The 15,013-nt window shown below is 47.8% G+C and overlaps 1 protein-coding gene across 1 annotated transcript in view; it reads right to left on the bottom strand.

Moving 5' to 3' along the window:
• Positions 1 to 15,013, bottom strand: part of LRP1 (LDL receptor related protein 1) — a 112,655-nt gene that overhangs the window by 26,381 nt on the left and 71,261 nt on the right. The window contains exons 43-61 of the mRNA XM_027854936.1: positions 13,884 to 14,088; positions 13,318 to 13,510; positions 12,288 to 12,413; positions 11,763 to 11,891; positions 11,304 to 11,423; positions 9,600 to 9,713; positions 9,136 to 9,285; positions 8,879 to 8,998; positions 8,443 to 8,559; positions 8,062 to 8,190; positions 7,485 to 7,607; positions 7,249 to 7,389; positions 6,528 to 6,718; positions 6,069 to 6,252; positions 5,641 to 5,726; positions 5,223 to 5,342; positions 4,086 to 4,273; positions 3,660 to 3,865; positions 3,173 to 3,361 (exon numbers count right to left, since the gene is read on the bottom strand). Coding sequence (XP_027710737.1) covers positions 3,173 to 3,361; positions 3,660 to 3,865; positions 4,086 to 4,273; positions 5,223 to 5,342; positions 5,641 to 5,726; positions 6,069 to 6,252; positions 6,528 to 6,718; positions 7,249 to 7,389; positions 7,485 to 7,607; positions 8,062 to 8,190; positions 8,443 to 8,559; positions 8,879 to 8,998; positions 9,136 to 9,285; positions 9,600 to 9,713; positions 11,304 to 11,423; positions 11,763 to 11,891; positions 12,288 to 12,413; positions 13,318 to 13,510; positions 13,884 to 14,088 — 2,831 coding nt within the window. The remainder of the gene's footprint in view (positions 1 to 3,172; positions 3,362 to 3,659; positions 3,866 to 4,085; positions 4,274 to 5,222; positions 5,343 to 5,640; positions 5,727 to 6,068; positions 6,253 to 6,527; positions 6,719 to 7,248; positions 7,390 to 7,484; positions 7,608 to 8,061; positions 8,191 to 8,442; positions 8,560 to 8,878; positions 8,999 to 9,135; positions 9,286 to 9,599; positions 9,714 to 11,303; positions 11,424 to 11,762; positions 11,892 to 12,287; positions 12,414 to 13,317; positions 13,511 to 13,883; positions 14,089 to 15,013) is intronic.

Below are 15,013 nucleotides of genomic sequence, written 5' to 3' on the forward strand. Positions count from 1 at the left end.
CCTTTAATCCTGACTCTTCAGCAACCCTAAACCACTCTGTAACCCAGCAGTTCTCATAGTGTGGTCTGAGGACCTGGGGGACCCCAAGGCCTTTTTAGGGAGTTTATAATGTCAAAACTAAAAAAACTAAGACATTATTTAACTGTTAAAATGCAATTCCCACCCCTGTCCCTCCTCCAACCAAATATCCGTATAAGGCCAGATTTTCTTTATATACTTCAACCAAAACAACAAATCCCAACAGACTGAATGCAAGAGCAGATAGGAAAATCTAGTCATCTTCTGGTAAATCAGACATTAAAGGGATTTGCAAAAATATGTAAAACCACACGACTCTTCTCATTACTTTTTTTTTGTTTTTGAAATAGTTTTTTGTAAAATGCTATTTATTTTAATGGATTTATTATTATTATTATTTTAAAATGAATACTTTAACATTTTATCAATTTTAATCAATTTTAATTTATTGTATGGTAAATATCAATAAATATAATCTGCATTTTTTAAAAAAAAGCTCTTTGAGGTCCTCAATAATTTTTAAGAGTATAAAGGGGTCCTGAGATCAACAAGTCTGAGAACAGCTGCCCTAACCCTATCTCTGATCTCAGCCTAATCCTTTGTTTCTCTTATTCCCTAACCCAGGGGTGGGGAACCTATGGCCTTAAGGCCACATGTGGCCTTCCAGATCCTTAAGTGCAGTCTTTTGACTGAATCCAAATTTTACAGAACCAATTACCTCAAGGCCACATGTGGTCTTCTAGATCCTTAAGTGTGGCCTTTTGACGGAATTCCACTTTGAGGATTCTGTCAAAAGGCCACACTTAAGGACCTAGAAGGCCACATGTAGCCTTCAGGCTGCAGGTTCCTCATCCCTGCCCTAACCTCACTTTCATCCCACCCTCATCCCTAATTCCAACTCTACTGTTCTTTTAAAACCTTCACCCCAGGGCAGCTAGGTGGTGTAGTGCATAGAGCACTGGCCCTGGAGTCAAGAGGACCTGAGTTCAAATCCGGTTTCAGACATATAATATTTCCTAGCTGTGTGACTCTGGGCAAGTCACTTAACCTCAATCGCCTCACCAAAAAAAAAAAAAAAAAAATTAAAACCTTCACCCCTGCCTTAGCACTGCTTTAAAAAGCTCAGAAACGAAATATTCCTCACAACCCCGGGGAACTTTGCCAAAGGTCAAACCAATAATTTACAAAGTACTATACATATATTTCTCATTTGATATTTCCAACAACACTGTGAGATAGGAATTATAATTATCCCCATTCACAAACAAGGAAACTGAGGCCTAGTGACATTAAAGGTCTTGCCTATAACTAGAGAGGGCAGCTAAGAGTGCCAGACTTGGAGGCAGGAAGACCTGAGCTCAAATCCTGCCCCAGACATTTACTAGCTGTGTGACCCCAGGCAAGTCCTTAACCCTCTTTGCCTCAGTTTTCTTGTCTACAAAATGAGCTGGAGAAGGAAATGGCAAACCATTCCAGTATCTTGGCTAAGAAAACCCCAAATGGGATCACAAAGAGTTGGATACCACCGAAACGACTAAACAACAATGATCCTCCTTCTACTGTTTCTGACCCCAAGTGGCTATTATATAAATGTCTGCAGTCACAGGCCCCAGTCCAGATCTCAGCCCCTTTAAATGATGGTGGTTGGTGTTTCTTCCCTAAGACCGATCACTTGAATTTTGTCATTTTTATCATCTCATTTTACCCTGTGATAAAATGAGGACAGGAATGATTTTTTATTTATTTATTTTTTTAGGGATGACCACTTCCATCTTATAAATGAGGAAGCGGAGAAATGAAACGACTCGTCTAGGGGGTGTCCGCGGGAGGTGCCACCAGGTGGGATCATAGGCTTTAGAAGCAGAATGGGTCTCTGGACATCATCTGCTTGAAAATTCCTATTTGACAGATGAGGATATTGAGGCACAGAGAGGGCGAAACTTGCCCAAGATCACATAGGTAGTAAAATGATCTTCTTGGAGCCTCAGTTTCCCCATCTGCAAAATGGAGAAAATAACGATATTTGATTTATCTACTTGTGATGAGGCTCAAATAAGATCACAGGATTTTGTGTTATAAAAGACACAAGAAATCTAGATCAACTCCCATATTTTACAGATGAGGAAACTGAGACCCAGAGTGTTGAAGTGATTTGTTTAAGGTCGTAGGAGCAAGTGGCAGGATTTGGAATCAAACTCAGATCTTCTGACTCCCAAGTCTAGGTGGTGCAACAGACAGAACACTGGGCTTGGAGCCAGGAAGTTCTGAGTTCAAATCCGGCCTCAGACTAGCTGGGTGACCTCAGGCAAATCACTTAGTTTCTGTTTGGCTCAATTTCCTCAATTGTGAAATGGGGATAATGATATCACCTACCTCCCAGGGCTCTAGTGAGGATGAAATGAGATAACATTTGTAAAGCACTTAGCACAGTGCCTGGCAGACAGAAGGTGCTACAGAAATGCTTATTTCCCTTTCCCTTTCCATAACACCTTGTAGGACTCTAGGACAGTGCAGAAGGCTCTGCTGAACCTTGGGGTTTGGGGTTAGAGCCAGAAGCATTTAGGGTTAGAGTCTCTTAATTGTCTCGTGAACACAGAATGTTTGTATTTCTGTGCCTTTGCTCATGCTAGCCTAGAATGTCTTTCCTTCTTCCATATGCATCCCTATATCAAATACATCCTTTAATGACCAATTCACCTCATACCTTCTGCATGGAAGCTTCCCTAACTGGCCTGGCCCATACTCACTGCTCCTTCCTCAGATAGCATCTCCTCTTTTTATCACTCCTTTGGCCCATGTTGTATGGCCCACTGTCTTGTCTGATCACTGAGATCTGCTCTATGTCTATGCCTCTTGTCTTTTCATCTAGATTGTAAGCATCTTGTGGGCAGGGTACCTCCTTGTATCTTTTTAAGTATCTGGCACAAGGCTGAGGATATAGTCGATGCTCCATTAACAACTATGGAGTGAATGGATGGATGGATGGATGGATGGATGAACAGGGATGATAAGGACTCAGACTTGTCTTGACCCCCAGTTGCTGCCGCCTCATAAAATCCATACCATCATTCCTCCTCACTCTAACATTCTGGTCTATCCTGGTCCCAAACTATAGCCCTGTGTCTCTGCTCCTATGGTGGCTCTCCATCCTCACCATCAGGCTGACGAAGGGCATGGAAGACGTGCAGGTCCATGGGCCGATGTAAAGTGCTGATGAGCAAGGTCTTGTTGGCCCCTGTAGTCTTGTGCGCCCGGTTTATGGACTTGGTCTCCCAATCGGTCCAGTACACAAAGTCTTCAAACAGGGTGAGTGCAAAGATGTGGGGGATGTCCTGGCTCAGCACTGAGGAGAAGGATAGCATGGTTGAGGGATCCTAAAAACATTCCCTGTAATGCTGATAGCATCCCTCCTCCTCCTCACCCTGTCCACCACATGGAGCTGGAGAGAAATTACAGGTGAGGCATGAAGGATGGAGTTCTATTCTGAGGGCAAGTCAAAGGGTAAGAGTTGTCTGGTCCCTCTATGTCAATGCCCTAGCTTAAATTCACTGTAACTTCTTGGTCCCCATCTCCTTAAATCCTTGATGGTACCCATCCTTTGCCATCCTTGACCCCAAACAATTCCCGCAGATGACACTGACCAATGTGGCGACTGGAACCATCCAAGCTGGCAAACTCAATGTAGTCCTCACGGGCATCTGCCCAGTAGATTCGCTCGGTGACATAATCCAAGGTTAGACCATTGGGCCACGTGATCTTGGTGTCTACAACAACGCTGCGTCCTGAGCCATCCATACCAATCCTCCCGATCAGTGAGTGGTCACCCCAGTCTGTCCAGTACAGGTACCTGTGCCCACACCAGAAGCCAGGTGAGCACTCTAGGGGGCTCAGATGCCACGGTCTCACCCAAGAGTCAGAGGGTGGTGAGAACCTGAGAATACTGGATTCTTTAGTCCTGATTCTACCCAGACTAGGGTTGGGCAAACCCAAATGCCAGGGTTGACCTTTCTCCTCTGGGCACTTTTATCTGAGCATGAGCTCAGTGTCTATTGTTCCCCTGTACTTACCCATTTTGTACATCCACCACCAGCGCTCTGGGCTCCCGAAGGCCTGAGCTGACCAGCACTGTCCGGTAGGCCCCATTGAGCTTGGACACCTCAATGGTATCTCTGCCTTTGTCACACCAGTACAGGTTTCCGCCCACCCAGTCCACAGCCAACCCATCTGGGTTACTAAGGCCTGTTCGGTGTAGCACCTGGGGGAAAGGAGAGGGGGAGGGGGAGATGAGATCCCCTAAGAAGGGCCACAGAAGGGGGAAAAGAGACCAGGGATTTGCTGGTAATTGTTTAAGAACTAGTTCTACCAAAAAAATGTACATATGATACATTTAAAAACAAAATTTGCATCATTAACATTTTCTCCATCAGTTTCTTAAGTGTAGGCAGTCAGCAAAACAATAAATGAAGCCCAGATTTGTAGCATATGCCAGGTTCTGGGGTATAAATGCTCACACTGAAAATTTAACATCTGGCTTTCTCAAGCCAGTATAAGCTGGCTCTAGCACCCCCCTGAAAGAGACCCGCCTGAACCTCATTCTCATGGACTCTGGCTTTCAGAGACTAGACTCTTCTTTGGATTTCCAGAGAACCCAAACCCCAGTGGAGGGCAGAGGAAAATGGAGAGACGGTGAGAAATGAGATGACAAGAGGAAGGAGGGAGGTCAGACTTCAAGGAAGGATATCCCTGAGATATGAAGAGAGTAAAGGGGAAGGGGGAATCTTCCCCAGAAAGCATTGGCCAGGCCTCATTTGAGTGGTCTTGGACCGGGGCAGGAGGCTACTGAATTGATTAAGGGAAGAGGGAGGTGGTTTTTATTGGGATTCAAGCAGGGGGAATGATCATCACTGGATGGCAAAAGGTTCTTAATTTTGTTGGACAACATAATGACCTATGGATCCCTTCTCAGAAAAAAAAATTAATTTATAATTTGAGGAAATGTTAAATTTCCGTAAGAGGTTAGTAGAAATAAACAAGTAATTTTCCCCCAACAAGATCAAAGACCCCCTGAAATCTATCCATGTTCTTCTTGGGTCCATGCACCCTGGGTTAAGAAGACCTGTTCTGGTCAGCTGGGCCCCCAGACTCTCCCTTTTTGATTTTCCTAGGGACCTGCTCCTATCTCGGGGGAATGACGACCCCCTCACCTGGACATGGCTCCCATTGATATTCATTCTTCGGATCATGCTTCCCTGAGTTGTCACATCTGTCCAGTAAATCATCTGCTCTCGGTAATCAAAATCCAGGGCGACTGCATTGTTCAGGCCCTAATATATGGCAGGACATGAGGACTGGAGCCTGGGGCAGGGGCAGGGGACTAAAGATTGGGATAGAGGGGCAGTGAGACAGTAGGGAGAGGAAATTGAGGCTGTAGAGAGAAGGCCCACAGAGAAAGGAGTCCCGTCCCTCCCCCTTCCACCCCAGGTTCTTTGTAATTAAGATCAGTGTCAGCTCAGGGAGCGGGGAGGTGGTAGAGAATAAAGAACAGGCCTGCAAGACAGGCATATTGTAGGAAGAAATTGGAGAGGTGAAGGTGGGGGCAGGGAGGTCAGGGGATTCTGGTACCTGCTTGAGCAGAGTATAGTTAGTGCCATCCAAGTTAAGCTTGCGAAGGTAGTAGCGATTGGCAAAAATCAAGAAAGGTTCCTCATCTGGGGGTAGAGGTAGGGAGGAAAATAAGGGTGGTGGTCTGAGGTACCGTCCCACCAAGCGGCATGTCTAATCTCTTTTTCCCAATCTTTGAACATCTGACTTTCCAAGGTCTCACCTCCCCCCGGAACTCCCTGCCCTGTCATGGCCCTACAGCTTGTGGGGATTAGGTTCAGAGGAGGATTAAAATAATAGCAAATAGGGCAGCTGCCCACCTGATATGACAAATCACACTGGAAAATAATGCCTCATCATTAGAGAGGGATCCTTGTGACTATGTCATCCCAGGGGCCCCAGGGTGGCTCCTGTGCTCCTTGCCCTCTCCCCCAGGATGCCCCCCTCACCAGTCACAGCCTTGCAGCTGTGGGCGTCGCCCCCTCGGGGGGCATAGCCCTCCACACACAGACACTTGTAGCTGCCATGGGTGTTGATACAGCGCTGGCTACAGGGGAAGCTGGTGCTGCACTCATCCACATCTGCACATGTTCGACCATCGTCCTTTAGCCGGAATCCTGGGCGGCAGCGGCACTAAGGGGCACAGCGGGCATGGGGCACGGGGCACCAGGGACATGGGGCTGAGGGGTGGGGTGCGGTGGGTAGGTAGAAGGCCTCAGCCCTGGGGAAGAACTGTTCTCGCGTGCACCGCCACCCTTACCGTGGAACCTGGCCAGAGCACAAACCCTCCCTTAGCACACCCCCTCCCTCCATCTCTACCCTGGGAAGGTGGGGCTTACGGTGAAGGCCTCAGTGCCTAGGCCGGATGTGTGTCTGGGTGTCTGGGGGGCCCAGGCCTGGGCACTCACCTTGTACCCAATCTTCAGGTCCTCACAGTCCTGGCTGCAGCCACTGAGTTTCCGGCTCAGGCATTCATTGATATGGCAGCTACGCTCGTCTGAACCATCGCCACAGTCATCTTGCCCATTGCACACCAGGAAGTCACTCACGCAACGCCCACTTTCACACAGGAACTGGGAGGATGCATTGCACTTGTGTTCTGGGGAAGGGAAAGGGAGCAACTTGAGGGATTCCCAGGGTCTGTTTTCTGGACATCAATGATTCCCGACAGGGCTCATTTCCATTGTTCTCCAGGGGTTTACAAAGTGCTTTCCTTTTTTCTTTTGTTTTGTTTTGTTTTTGGTTTGGCAATAGGGTTAAGTGACTTGCCCAGGGTCACACAGCTAGTAAGTGTTATGTGTCTGAGGTCACATTTGAACTCAGGTCCTCCTGAATCCAGGGCTGACGCTCTATCCACTGTGCCGCCTCACTGCCCCCTACAAAGTGCTTTCCTGACAACAATCTTGTGAGTGAGGTAGCACAAATATTATTTCCGTCATACATATGAAAAAAATTGAGCCCATAGTTAAGTGACTTGTCCCGGGCCACAGTGACTGAGTATCAGAGTCAGGATTGGAAACACTGCTTTGTTTCCTACCTCTTTGTTGAGCACTCGCTCGGTGCCACCACCAGGTACATCAGCATCAATGACTATAGATGGGCAGCCGTACCCCCTGCACACTCTCTTACCTGGGCTGGTACAGTGAGGGTTCTTTGGGGCCTCATCACTCTGATCATGACAGTCATTCTCCCCATCGCATTCCCACTGGCGGGAGCTCAGACAGCGCCCATTGGCACAGCGGAACTCGGAAGGGCCACAGGTCGGGTACTCTGGAAGGGAGGGGAGGAAGGGGGCAGTCAGGTGAGCGACGAGCTTCCCTAGACAGAGCCCACAGGCTGACCCTTCAGGGACACCCACCCCTTACCGCATTCCGGCGACTCATCGGAGCCATCTGTACAATCTCTGTCGTGGTCACAGACAAAGTGCTTGGGGATACACTGACGATTCTGACACATGAACTCTCGCTCATCACAGGTGCTGTTGTACACTGCGGGAGAAAGGCCCACAGCCCGCTTAGGATCAGATGAGCCCACCCACAACCCTCCTAGTTCTACTCCCTCCACCTCACTTCTAGTCTCCGTTCCTATGACAAGACATTCTACCCACACTGAGCTACAAGTTCTCCTGGTCCCCATAACCACTCACCAGCCATACATGTCATTCTCAGTCATCCTCAGTCATCCTTGACCACTTATTCTCAGCCCACTTGGTGTGATAGAACACAGAGTGAATCAGAGTCAGGACACCTGAGTGCTAGCTAGCCCTGGCGGAGCAGCTAACAAACTATGTCACCTGCAACAAGTCACTAACTCTCACTAAAGCGGAGCACTCTCCTTTGAGAGATGAAGACCAGATGGGTCCCAGGGTCCCTTCTGACTGTAATATTCGATGATTCTGTGGTCACTTCTCCCCTGGCCCACAGCCCTTCCCTGGTCACTTACAACATCCAGCCGCAACACTCTCATCGGCACCATCGGCGCAGTCTTTGTCCCCATCGCAGAGCCAGCGGTCAGGAACGCAGAAGTGCATGCCCGGGCAAGAGAAGGATGACGGGCCACAGGTCTTGCCCTCTACAGGAGAAAGATTGGTCATTGAGAGCCTCGGTGACAGGGAGCTATACACATACATATACACACAGAGGAAGCCAACCTCTTCTCCACCTACGTTGCTTGAGTCATTCCCAGGCTCTTCCTTGGGCAGTCCTTTAGAGCAACAACTCCCCACTCTTTCCCCACCAGAAGATGAATGGCCATTCCCAACTACAACTCTCTTATCTAGGCACTTGGCCACCCTGTTCCCCTCCCATTAACCCGATAACTCACGGCAGGGCGCAGCTTCATCCGAGCCATCCCCACAATCATCACTCCCATCACATAACCATTCCTTAGAGATGCATCGATGATTCTGGCATTCAAACTGGGCCTCTGAGCAGAACTTGTCTGGAGTGGGGATGCATGGGGATAGCAGTTGAATTAGGGGGTAGAGATATGGGCAGGATGCAGTGTCTTGGTAATATGGCACACAGAGCCCCTCACTCTTAAACCTCTGGGGTCCGACATAAGAAAAAGGGAAGGGCTAGAGTTTTTGAGGTTTTGGGATAAGATGTTCCAAGCTGAGGGATTACCAGGGCATCTAAAAGGTAGGTGCCCTGACTGTCGGGATAGAGTGAGAATGCCTTCCTACAAAGCCCTCAGTTTCTCTGTGCTCATATTTTGCAGTGCCAGGTTTGAGGAAAAAGGGGTCTGGGCTTTTACTCACTGCAGTGGGCCTCATCCTCGCCATGCTCACAGTCATCTTCCTTGTCACACGTCCAGCTCATGGGGATGCATCGGCCACTGGGGCAGGGGAAATAATTCAGGGGGCACCTGGGCTTCACACCTAGGGTGGGATGCTGGATATGAAGGGACCATCCACAACACCCCAGTGGACCCACAGGCAAGGTGCAGGAAGGGACCCCATGACCAGCGCCCCTTCCCACCAAGTCAGAATCGCCCCTCCAAACTGGGGTCACTGACCTGGGCAGTCACGCTCATCGCTGTAGTCTCCGCAGTCATTGGCACCATCACAAACCCAGCTGGAGGCATAGCACAGGGACGTCCGCTCACACGGCAGGAACGTCACCCCCTTCACCCCCAGGCGGAAGTAGCTGCTACAGTCAGTGGTGCCTGGGGGTGGGGGTGGGGGAGGGAGAGGGGTGACATCCTGGTCCCTCCCCCACCCCCTGGAAAGATTCCCTTTCCACCCCTACTTGCTACCTCCCTTTGTGAAACCCGGGCCCGGGGCAGGCCTTGGGAAGAAAAATGGGACAGAGGAACAGGGAGAAGAGGGGGCCATGAAGGAGAAACCAGGAGGCGGAGGTGGGGTGGGGGAAAACCAACAAATGGATGATGGAAGCAGGAGGGGAAGGGAGAACTGAGGACAACGAGGGACAGGGAAGACAGGGGTGACATGAGGGAGCCAGGACAAATCCTCTACTCACTACAATTCATCTCATCTGATGCATCTTCACAGTCCAAAAACTGGTTGCAACGGCTGGAATTACTGATGCAGCTCCCATCCCGACATCGGAACTCATCTGCAGCACAGGCGGTCTCTGTAAAACAGCCCAGCCAGACCCTCATCAGTCTGGAACTGCACATGTGGAAACGAGCAGGGTCTGAGGGGAAGAGGCTTGGAACCCAGAGCTCCCTCCACTCAGTGGCCGCAGTGTGAGAGAGCATCGAAGTAGACACTTAGAACCCAAGAGGGCCGAAGACCCAGGGATCAACCTGTAATAAGAACTAAAAATAAGAGACCGGCCTTGGAGCCAGAAAGACCCGGGATTCAACCTTGCCTGTGACACACTGGTGACAGTGGTCTTTACTCAAACTCTTGGTGCCCCAAGCCATGCTTTAAAACTACAATTTAGACAAGTTACTGATCTGCATTGATGGAGGGCGAATGGATGCTTACTCCCCTCCTCCCCAGCCAAACCAACTCCCATTTCTGTAGTGTTGGAGGGTTTACAAAGCACTTTCTTTTCAACGACCTTGTGAGCTAGACAGGGCAAATATGATTATTCCCATTTTACAGATAAGAAAACTAGCAGGTCAAGGTAGTGGGAAAAAGTCCAGGGCTTGAGTTAAAAGATCTGGAGGGTCTACTGCTTCTGACGTTTACTGTGGGCAACCATAGCCATGGAATCTCTCTGAGCTTCCATTTCCATCCCTACAAAGTGGAGTTAATAATACTTGTAATTAAACTTGTAATATCTGTAATATTTCTCCTGGTTTCTCTGATTTCGTTCACATTTTAGCTAAAATCCCACCTTCTGTAAGAAGTCTTTCCTGGTTCCCCTTAATACTAATGCCTTCCCTATGAGGTTATTTCCAATTTATCCTGCAAATATCTTGTTCATACAGAGTTGTTTGCATGTTATCTCCTCTCATGAGACTGGAAGCTGCTTGAGGGTAGGGATTATTTTTGCTTTTCTTTGTATTCCCAGCACTTAGCACAGTGCCTGGTACATAGTAGGTGCTTCATTGCTTGTTGACTTGTACTGTCCAGTTCCAAGGCCTTTGAAAGACGTAAGACCTCAGATCAATTCAATATTCAATCAGGATTGTGGGAGACTGATGATGCAGTGCAAGCCCAACCTCCTGACCTCAGAGTACGTGTATGTTTTGGACAGGGCTAATGCAGGAATTTATTTTGCTTGCCTATGTATATTTGTTACAAGGACTTGGTTTTTCTTTTTTCTTCTCTTCTTTTTCCAGTAGTGTGAGGAGATGAAAAGAAGAGAAAAGAAATTTTTGTTAACAGGAAAAAAAAAATTGTAAAGAGGATTTGTTGTGAGAAAAGTGTTTTATAAACATTAAAAAAGACCTTGTAAATGTGAGCAGTTCTTATTTACAGCAACAATAACACTAACTTACGGAAACCAGAAACTCAGGGCTCAAGAGAATTGGGGCGGGGGAGTTGAATCTAACATCTTGGACAGAGATCCTTAACATTTTCTGTTTCATGGACCCTTTTGGCAGTCTGGTGAAGCCTTTAGACTAATTATATTGAAATATAGTTATCAAAATTTAAAAAAAAAAAGCTCACAGCCCCAAGGTTAAGAAGCCCTAGGCTCGAAGGCTAGGGGATGCAGGAGAACTATCCACTCTCCAGGGGGATGGGGAGAGGAGGCTCTAGCACTCACTGTTACATGGGATTTCATCTGAGCCATCGCCACAGTTATCTGCCCCATTGCACCAAAGGGTGTTGGGCACACAGCGCCCATTGTTACACTGACGGAAAGTCTTCTTACAGCGGCGTGTGTCTGGGGAAGAGAAGGTCAGAGTGAGTGGAAGATGCTCATGTTTACTCATTCACTCGGCAGGTAAGTACGGAGGGCCTGCTCTGTACTACAGATGGTTAGGGATACAGGAAGGACAAATCACGGTCCCTGGCCCCCCCAGTTGCTTATCATACTAACCTTGTTTCTGCATCATTCTGGCCTAGGGTCTGCGGTCACCTCGGGCTCTGTTCTGAGGGCCACCCCAGTACTCCCCACACATCCAGGGCTGGAGCATAAGGGCATGATGGACTGGGGCCAGTGATGGGGTAGTGGGTGTGGATAAAGCACAGAGATCTGGAGTCTAAGCGGTAGGGTTCTTACTGCAATAGGATGGTTTCTCATCCGACTTGTCTTTGCAGTGGGAGGTGCCATCACAGGTCAGGCTGAAGCTGATGCATTCGCCATTGGCACACTCAAACTCATCTTGTGTCCGGCAGGTAGAGTTCATGGCTGGAAATTGGGGTTATCAACAGGGAAAAGGGACAAAGAGGGTTCAGGATCCAGGATTTATCCATGTACAACTCCGTGGTCCAGGTCCCTAAGTACTGAGTACTACTAGTCCTTTTTGCTGGGAACTGGAGGTCAACCTTACAAAATGGATGACCTTGAATAAGTCATATAACATCACAGCCTTAACTTTCTCCTCTATACAGTGCTGGGGGTGTGTGGTGGTTTAGGCTAGAAGATCACTGAGGTCCCTTTCAACTCCATCATTCTACAAATTTTATCAACTTTAGATGATTTTACTCCTGCTTCTAACCTGATATTTCCCTACCACTCTTTCATGTCACCCTCCTTCACCACATTTGTCCCACCCTCCTCCAGGTCCATGTCTCCTGCCCTCACCTTGGCAAGTAAAGTCATCTTGGAGAATGCGAGCCCCCCGACAAGAGCATTTGACATGTCCCTGGGGTGTGAGCATACACAGGTCCTGACAGCCTCCATTGTTGACACGGCAAGGAGAGAGCTCACCTGGCAGAGGAGAAAAAGAAGGTGTGAGGGACTCTACCACCAGAATCATGCCCAGGGAGATGCCACCTGAGGAGTGCAGCCCTCACTACACGTGGGGCACCAAAAACTATGGCAATGGTATCTAGGGTTACTGGTGGGGCCCTGGATGGAGAAGGGAAGTCTGGGATGTGTATATAGGGGATGTTTGGGATTGAGTAGGCTCCTGGGGTGACAGTGGAAGAGACTGAATTTCGGTGGGGTTCTGGGATGTGTATAGGAGCCTTAGTTGGAAGAAGGGACCTATAATATGTATACAGGTTCCTGAACTAGAGTGACAACTTAAGGGTATGTTTGCATATCTCTCTCTCTCTCTGGAAGATACTGGGTTTGGGTATATCAAGGCATGTAGACAGAAATCTTGGATTATTAAGGGAAAGTTCTCGGGTGAGTATGTGAGATAGCAGAATAACTGGAGGTCCTGGGGCATGTGTTGAATAATAATCAAAATTTATTCTTGGAAATTTATTATTGTATAATGCTTTAAAGGTTTAAAAAGTATTTTACATATATTATCTCATTTGATCCTTAAAATAATACTGTGAACTAAATGCTACAGCTATTATTATCCCCATTTTACAGATGAGGACATACAGGCTGAAGGGATGTAAGTGACTTTTGGGAGGTTATCTACCTTCTAAGTGTTTGAGACAGGATTTGAACCTAGTTCTTCCTGAATTCAAGTCTGGTGCTCTATTTGCTATGACAGGATTAGAGTGGAGGAGAGAAGAAAACCCCAGAGGAAAAGCCCCTAGGTTCGGGGGACAGAAAGCTCAAGGAAATGGGTGTGCATGTGTGCGTAAGATCCTGGCCTTTGGGGAGTCTAGGGTGTGTATATGGGAGGGATCCAGAGCGGGAGGGCACTCACAACTGTTAGTGTCGTTGGCCACGGCAACAATGCCCATGGGCTGCTGGGGGATGTCTACTCGAAGCAGCTTCATGTCACTGCCCACATACTTGTTGGCTCGCTGCACGGCCCGCCGTACCCAGTCTGTCCAGAAAATGTGCTCCCCATATACAGCCAGCCCAAAAGGGTGCACGGGCTCTGACTTCAAGATCACCTGGAGGGCATGGGGTCATGGTCACTGCTCATAATTCTGATCTCTGACACCACATCTCACATGCAGCCAATCCCAGGGGATGAGAGTGCCGAAGGGCAGATATTCAGAGAATGGGAGAGAAAAAACCCAGGAGGATGAATTCCAAAGAGTTTATCTTGAAGGAGGTATTACACCCAAGATCATTTTTCTCTTCCTCTTACCCTTTCATTTTTGGCCCATTTATGTTTATTCAGTTATTGGGTTTGGCCAACTGGCATTTCCTCCATCTCCATCAGTGGGAGTCATGCCTTTCCCCTCCCCTCCCTTCCCTAATCCTTGGATTTGTAGTGAAGAATCACAAAGAGACCTCCTTGCCCCTTGATCCCAGACTCACATATCGGTGGGAGCCATCATACTCGCAGCGCTCAATCTTGTCCAGTGTGGCATCAGAGAAGTAGAGTTTCTCTGCCCGGTGGTCAATGGCCAGACCATTGGGTGTTCGGATGTCCCGTTCGATCAGCGTCAGGACATTGGCACCTGACAGCGCTGCCCGCATGATGCTCGGATGCTGTTCATTCCAGTTGGTCCAGAACATTAGGCTGGGTAAGACGAAAAAAAAAACAAAACAAAACAAGGAGAGGTGATGGGGAATGGTGGAAGAGCATGAGGCACCTAGAAAGTGGGAGTGAATCTGATCTATTGAAGGGACAGCTCCTCCTGGCTCAATCTGCAATCATCTTTGACACCCTTTCCCCCATTATAGGGTACAAGACACCAACCAGGAGCCTCTGGCTCCACATGCCCTTTAACAAGGGCCCAGAGTTTAAACCCATCCCCATACATGTTTCTTGGGGTGGCCTCTACTATAAATAAATTTAAAAAAATGAGCTTTCAAAAGATTTTAGATCTAAAAGAGATCTCTAAAATCATCTAGTCCTACCATTTTACAGATAAGAAAACAGAGAGAGCTATGGGATACTAGACATACTCCAACATCTCAAAGCACAAAATCCTAGAATTGAAAGGGATCACAGAGGTCAATCTAATCCAACTACCCCAGCATGGAAGAACGTTTGTGTGGTGCCAGTAAACTTCCAGGCTTGAGGCCCCTTCTGGTTTTTAAGTGCACCCATTCTAGGTGTATGGCTTGATTTTTTTTTTTTTGAGGCAATCTGAGACTTGTCCAGGGTCACACAGCTACTAAGTGTTTGAGAACTCAGATCCTCTTGACTTCAGGGCTGGTGTTCTATCCACTGCACCACCTACCTCCCCCTGGCTTAATTTTCTTAATACTATGTTTAGTACTGTGATCTAAGTTTTCCTATGGTTTGGATCTCTAGTTGGGCTTTGGGTTTCTAGGTTTTTCTAGGTCTCTGGCTCATCTACTGGATGCCAGGTTCTCCACTAGGCGCCTAATTTCTAGGTCTAATTCAACTTGACCTTCTCATATTTTTTTCTAGGTCTAATTCAACTTGACCTTCTCATATTTTTTTCTAGGTCTAATTCAACTTGACCTTCTCATAT

Source organism: Vombatus ursinus, unplaced genomic scaffold (genome assembly GCF_900497805.2).
Source record: "Vombatus ursinus unplaced genomic scaffold, bare-nosed wombat genome assembly UNPS02010769.1, whole genome shotgun sequence".
NCBI classification, from domain to species: Eukaryota; Metazoa; Chordata; class Mammalia; order Diprotodontia; family Vombatidae; genus Vombatus; species Vombatus ursinus.